We start from the raw sequence: 6137 nt of genomic DNA, 5'->3' as shown, positions 1-6137 counted from the left end.
ACTTTTTCAAATTTTTTAAAATCGAAAAATGGGCTGTTCACCCGATCGAGTGTGAATGCTCTAATTCTTGGTAACACAGTCAAACAAGGCAGCTAATTAATTACCGCACATTTTAATTTTTTTTGCTCATGTGACTGAATTATAAAGAGTCCTAGTTAAATCTGAAGTCCCTTTGGATTATATATATATATTTTGTCCTTAATTTCCTCTGGCCCATGAAATTAAAAGCTCTGGCCCATGAAATTAAAAGCAGAGAAAAATTTAGGCTAAAAGTTTAAGCTAACTAGCTAGCTAGGTTAATTATTGTCGTTTAGTTCGACGATATTAATTAGACAGGACATATAGTCGTACTTTAGGCTAACAGCTTTGATTATGAGATTTGATACGCAAGCTATCTTGGGCGAGGATGCTGTGCCAGTAAATTAACGATGAAGCACTAATCTAAGCATAATTAGCGGACCATGTTTAAACTAAATTTATCTTTGACAATTTAATCAATCATTTAGAAAAATTAGTTATGTAGCCAAACTTTCACGCGGATCGGCGGATGCATGCATGGTGATTTATAAACCAATTAAGTTTTATAATAATTAAAAAAGTTTAATAATATTAAACTATTCAAAATGTCCTCATATTAGGCGGATATCCAGCCCTAATGATCACATGCATGGGGTCGTTGGGCAATGGCGAATTAGTGGTCATGACAGTGGCATTCAAAATTTTGACAATAACTCCAACGGACCAACGGTATTAATTAATTTCAAAAATATTGAGAACATCATAACAATTTTTGAATTTGTTTCGTTGGAGATCGAGGTGGTCGGTCTATTTTTTTGTTCATATGGTGAGGAACCATGCATGCACTAACGTACGACTTAAACGTGTGTGTCGATCTGGATACGAGTGGTTCTCAAAATTACTTAATATGTGTACGTGTGTGTGTGATTAGAGTAAATAATTATGACCGACCCCGGCCATTAATTGCTTGCGAAGTAATTATTGCGAAGCGCGCGTCTCAGTCATATATGTATGGCGGTTTATCTTTTCCTCCACCAATCACGTATATATCAGCAGCCGCCAGAAAATCAACGTGCTTTATGGAAATTAGCTGGCCCAAGCAAGGCTCTAGTGCTAGGGCGTGGACATGCATGTTTTTCCTGTGTTTTTTCTTCCTTGTAGATCAAGCGGATTGGGTCTATAAATAGCTCTTGAACCTCCGGCGGATGGACACAGAAGGAAGCGACACTAGCTAAGAATTTTCTTTGAATCATGGGAATAAAGAATATGGGTTTGATCCTGGGATTCCTAGGGTTTTTGTTTCTCGATTGGGTGTCCCTTTGCATGGCTTATAATGTCCACAACTACACCTTTGTTGTAAGTACTTCCCAATTATATATATGCTAGCTAGCCTTCCTCCTTAATAATTTCAAAAGAAAAACCACAGAGACCAACCTGTCTCTTGTGTGTGTGTGTGGAAAAAGTGCTGATTATTTATTTTCTTTTTCTTTTTCCATGCATATTATGGTTGCAGCTGGATAACACAAATTTCGAAAGGCTGTGTACCAGCAAGAGTATGCTAGTAGTAAACGGCACGTGGCCTGGCCCAACAATTGCTGTAACTAAAGGCGATAGGGCATATATTAATGTCCAGAATAATGGAGACTATGGTGTAACTATTCATTGGTGATGACTCCTCCCCCTTTCTCTCTCTCTTTCTCATTCACAATTTTTAAAAAAAGCATTTTGACTAGATATAAAAGATACAAGTGATTTTCAATTAAGATATAAAAGTGTTTTCTGAATTAATTATATTATGAAAAACGCTGAATAATTTTATTTTATTTTTAATCTTTATTTACAGGCACGGAGTGAAGCAACCTAGAAATCCCTGGTCAGATGGTCCTGAGAACATCACACAGTGCCCTATTCAACCAGGAAAAAACTTCACTCAAGAGGTCATATTTTCTACTGAAGAAGGAACTCTATGGTGGCATGCCCATAGCGACTGGTCACGCGCCACAGTCCATGGCGCCATTATTATTTCACCTGAAAACGGAACCAAATATCCATATGACACACAGCCTGATGAAGAAGTAGTTATCGTACTTGGTAATTTAAAGTACTTTTGTGTGTGTGTGTTCCTAGTTTTCTACATGTAAGCTTAATTCCACCTTGCTGCTGCAGGGGAATGGTACAAAGGAGATGTGAAGGAATTAATTGATAATGCCACGGAAACTGGCGGTGATCCAACCCTATCAGACGCCTACACCATCAATGGCCAACCAGGATATCCAAATAATTGCTCCAATGGTAACAAAATATATAATTCAACCAGAAACATTTTTTTTTTTTCGAGAAATCTTATGTATATAATATTTTATTGTTGCAGAAACAACATATAGTCTATCAGTGGAATCCGGCAAGACATATCTTCTCCGAATAATAAGTGCAGTGATGAACGAGGAAATGTTCTTTGGAATCGCCGGCCACAGCATTACAGTCGTCGGACAGGATGGTGCATACATAAAGCCCATAAACACCAATTACATCATGATAACACCAGGACAAACAATGGATGTATTGCTCACAGCAAACCAGACACCCAGCTACTATTACATGGCTGCTACACCTTTCGTTGACTCCAGCGCCCCGTACGACAGATCCAACACTTCAGCCATTATCAAGTATACAGGCAATTACACTGCTCCATCCTCTCCTCCCTATCCCTCCCTCCCTAATGTCACCGACAGGGCTAGTGCTGACAACTTCACAAGTCGCATAAGGTCGTTGGCGAGTACTGAGCACCCGATTGATGTCCCACAAGAAATTGACGAAAGAATCGTCATTACAGTTTCTGTTAATCAATTGCCTTGTGATCAAGATTCGTGTGCTGGGCCAAATGGTAGTAGGTTAGCTGCTAGCTTAAACAACGTTAGTTTCTCGACCCCGACGATCGATATACTGCAGGCTTACTACAAGTAATCCCACTTATCTCGAAATGAATTTAATTATTTAATTTATATAAAAGATCAGAGTGGTTAGTGAAGTTTTCCTATATACTAATAGAAATAAATAATGCTCAAATATACATATATACATGAAAAAAATCTTTTGTGCTCTTTGCAGGAGCTTGTCCGGCGTTTATGAAGATGATTTTCCAGGTTATCCTCCTTTTGTATTTAACTACACAGGAATTTCACCTGACGAATATCTACTTCCGAGCCAAGGAACAAAGGCAAGGATGATAGATTGGGGCAAAAAAGTTGAAATAGTGTTCCAAGGGACGAATATATTGACTGCGGAGAACCATCCAATGCATCTTCATGGTTTTAGCTTCTATTTGGTCGGGTCGGATTATGGCAATTTTGACAACACGACTTCCCCAGGAACTTACAATTTGGTAGATCCACCGGAAGTTAACACCATCGGAGTTCCTAAGAATGGATGGGCTGCCATTAGATTTGTTGCTGATAATCCTGGTAATTAATTAATCTCTTTCTCTTGTAAAATATAATTAATTCTGTTTAATTAATTAGATTTGCATTGACATATATGGATCGATGATATCATGCATGTATATTCTTCAGGGGTGTGGTTTATGCACTGTCATTTGGAAAGGCACTCTAGCTGGGGTATGGACACGGTCATCATTGTGAGGAATGGGACAACGGAGGAAACAAGCATGATTCCACCTCCAGATAATTTGCCTACATGCACTTAGTTTTGGAAGAATGTTTTGGGTTCAATCAATCAATAAGGGCTTGAATTATCTAGGCCTTTCGATTTGTTGAAGAAATAATTATACCATTTTCCAACAAAATGCTTTAAATAAAGTTCGCATTGAGATGTACTTTGCATTTAGAAATTTCTCCTTATGTAAGTTATTGTAAGTGTTATATATATATATATTAAAAGAAAAACATATTTTAGAATAGCCTCTTGAATTTTCAAGTATAATGCTAAAGAGCAGGGACGGAGCCAAAAAATAATTTGAGCAGGAGCTAAGCTGCATGCCAAGGCATGAAGTCGATCAAGCCAGCTTTTGATAGGGTCGTGACCCTCTTACCCTGCACCCTGGAGCACCCATTATAGCCTAGAGGCTCTTTTGGGCTGGAACCAGTGGTAAAGCCAATGTTTTGGTTCAGGGGGTAATTTTTTTTTTTTTTTTTTTTTTTTTTTTTTTTTTTTTCTATGAATGAAAGAAACAAAAATTGATTAAAACTATATATATAAAAAGTCTGACAAACAAAAATTTAATTATTGTTTAAAACATATAATTATAACTTATAATTTATTTTGCTAGGCTCTTCGAATTTGGTCTTTATTAATCAAAATTGTTTTCTTAAATAATGATCTACTGATAGATTTGTTAAATTTACCATGACACAAATTCGTTTAGTATTTGATTGGATCTCAATAAAATCATTGTTGTTCTCTATATTTTTAGGTAACTACAATTATATAGTTCATACAATTAAAATATGTAACAAAAACTATATATATATATATATATATATTCATAAATTAATTAATTTAATTGAGAAATCTAAATATAAAAGCTTTATGAATATTAAAGGTTGATTACGTACCTAAAACTTTTTAAGAAATGGAAATTGTCAAAAAGCAATTGATCTTAAACAATTGCTTAAGGCTCGAAGAAAAAAAAATTTGACAGATTGTTAATAACGACTTCAAAATTTCACATAAATCTAAATCGCAATTTTGCTTTTCACTATTAATGCCTTTTGTCTTTTGCTTGCCCTTTCCTTCTAAATTGAGACTTTATATACTTTTGTCTTTTTTTTTTAAAAGTCGGCACCTTATCTATTGGGAACTATTCTTTAGGCTTTTTTTTTTTTTTTTTTTTTTTTTTTTTTGAATTAAGTGTTCAAGACTGATCGATTTAGAAAAATAAGATAAAATTGGTTTGGAACGAGGTATTGACATCACTTACTTGTTTTCTTTTCTTAAGTAAGTGTTTGTTATTTGCACTTTAAGTGCACAACAGGGGCACAACACCCCTTCATATAGCGGTGAGTCCCAGTGTGTGGAGCCCACCCCCATGTGAGGGGGTGTTGTACTCCTGTTGTGCACCTGAAGTGCAAATAGCATTTTTCTTCGTAAGTATATATATAGGGACTTTTGTTTTTAAACTTGGCCCGGCCCACTCACATGTTTTTTTCTAAGTCCACTCACCGGCCACTGACGCATTAAAAAGAAAGAAAGATTAGTTTGTCTTACTTCCAGTGTGGTCCACAAACAGTCAAACAAATAAAACTTATTTAAACGGTGTGTTTAATAAAGGGGCATATTGTATCGTCTTTTTCTTTTCATCTAAAACCTAAACCTAAAAGCTTGAAGAGTTGAAAAAAAAAAAAAAAAAAAAAAAAAAAAAAAAAAAAAAAACCAGATATCTCAGTGATTGTTTCTTAGACTTGGAGGGAAAATATAGGTTTTTTTTTTTTCTTCAAGAAATTGGGGGAGCCATGGCCCTTACCGCAACCCCCCCCCCCCCCCCCCCCCCCCCCCCTCCTCTTCTGTTACTGCTAAAGAGACCCATCAAACTACTATCGTGTTCTAAATAGCCAATTTTTCAGATAATACACATCCTCTAAAAAAACAAACAAAAAAAAAAACAAAAACCAAAGGGTGGGTTAATATGGAAAAAAAAATCGGATAAATGCAAAATCAGTGATTATAGTTGGCCTAAATCACAAATTGCTCTATGCGGTATAGAAATAATTCAGAGGTCATCAGGGTAGGCCTAAATAACAATTTAGTCTCCGCAGTCAAAATACTTGACAGTCCGTTAATGTCATGATGACTTGTACGTGTCACTCTTAGTAAAAAAAAAAAAAAGAAAAATTAATTCATGTGGTTTACTTGATTTACAATTAACTCTAAGTGGTATCAAAATGAATTCAGAAGTTCTTGTAGTATGCCAAAAATACAAAGAGAAATGATCCCTACACTCATTTCTCACAACAGCCCCCCAACAAGCTGACGTGGCTGGTAATATTTTATTATTTTTTTTGTTTTGTTTTGTTTTCTTTTTGTAAAAAAATAATAAAATATTACCAGCCACATCAGCTTGTTGTGGGGCTGTTGTGAGAAATGAGTGTATGGATCATTTCTCA

General features: G+C 35.7%; 1 protein-coding gene across 1 annotated transcript; it reads left to right on the top strand.

Moving 5' to 3' along the window:
* Positions 1 to 1170: 1170 nt before the first annotated feature.
* Positions 1171 to 3845, top strand: LOC133866696 (putative laccase-9). The gene is made up of 7 exons (XM_062303313.1): positions 1171 to 1374; positions 1532 to 1683; positions 1862 to 2109; positions 2185 to 2310; positions 2390 to 2978; positions 3127 to 3479; positions 3588 to 3845. The coding sequence occupies exons 1-7, from the start codon at positions 1270 to 1272 to the stop codon at positions 3719 to 3721; spliced, it is 1707 nt and encodes a 568-aa protein (XP_062159297.1). The 5' UTR covers positions 1171 to 1269; the 3' UTR covers positions 3722 to 3845.
* Positions 3846 to 6137: the final 2292 nt, after the last annotated feature.

The sequence above is a fragment of the Alnus glutinosa genome, chromosome 4, assembly GCF_958979055.1.
Source record: "Alnus glutinosa chromosome 4, dhAlnGlut1.1, whole genome shotgun sequence".
In the NCBI taxonomy this organism is placed as follows: Eukaryota; Viridiplantae; Streptophyta; class Magnoliopsida; order Fagales; family Betulaceae; genus Alnus; species Alnus glutinosa.
Note: the sequence above shows the minus strand (reverse complement) of the source record. Positions and strands in the feature narration are given on the sequence as shown.

What these genes read in the sequence shown, in the direction of transcription:
- LOC133866696 (XM_062303313.1), top strand. Translation starts at nt 1,270, where the DNA reads ATGGGAATAAAGAATATGGGTTTGATCCTGGGATTCCTAGGGTTTTTG. An exon ending in TCCACAACTACACCTTTGTT is followed by an intron (nt 1,375 to 1,531) that starts GTAAGTACTTCC and finishes TTATGGTTGCAG; the next exon opens with CTGGATAACACAAATTTCGA. An exon ending in TATGGTGTAACTATTCATTG is followed by an intron (nt 1,684 to 1,861) that starts GTGATGACTCCT and finishes CTTTATTTACAG; the next exon opens with GCACGGAGTGAAGCAACCTA.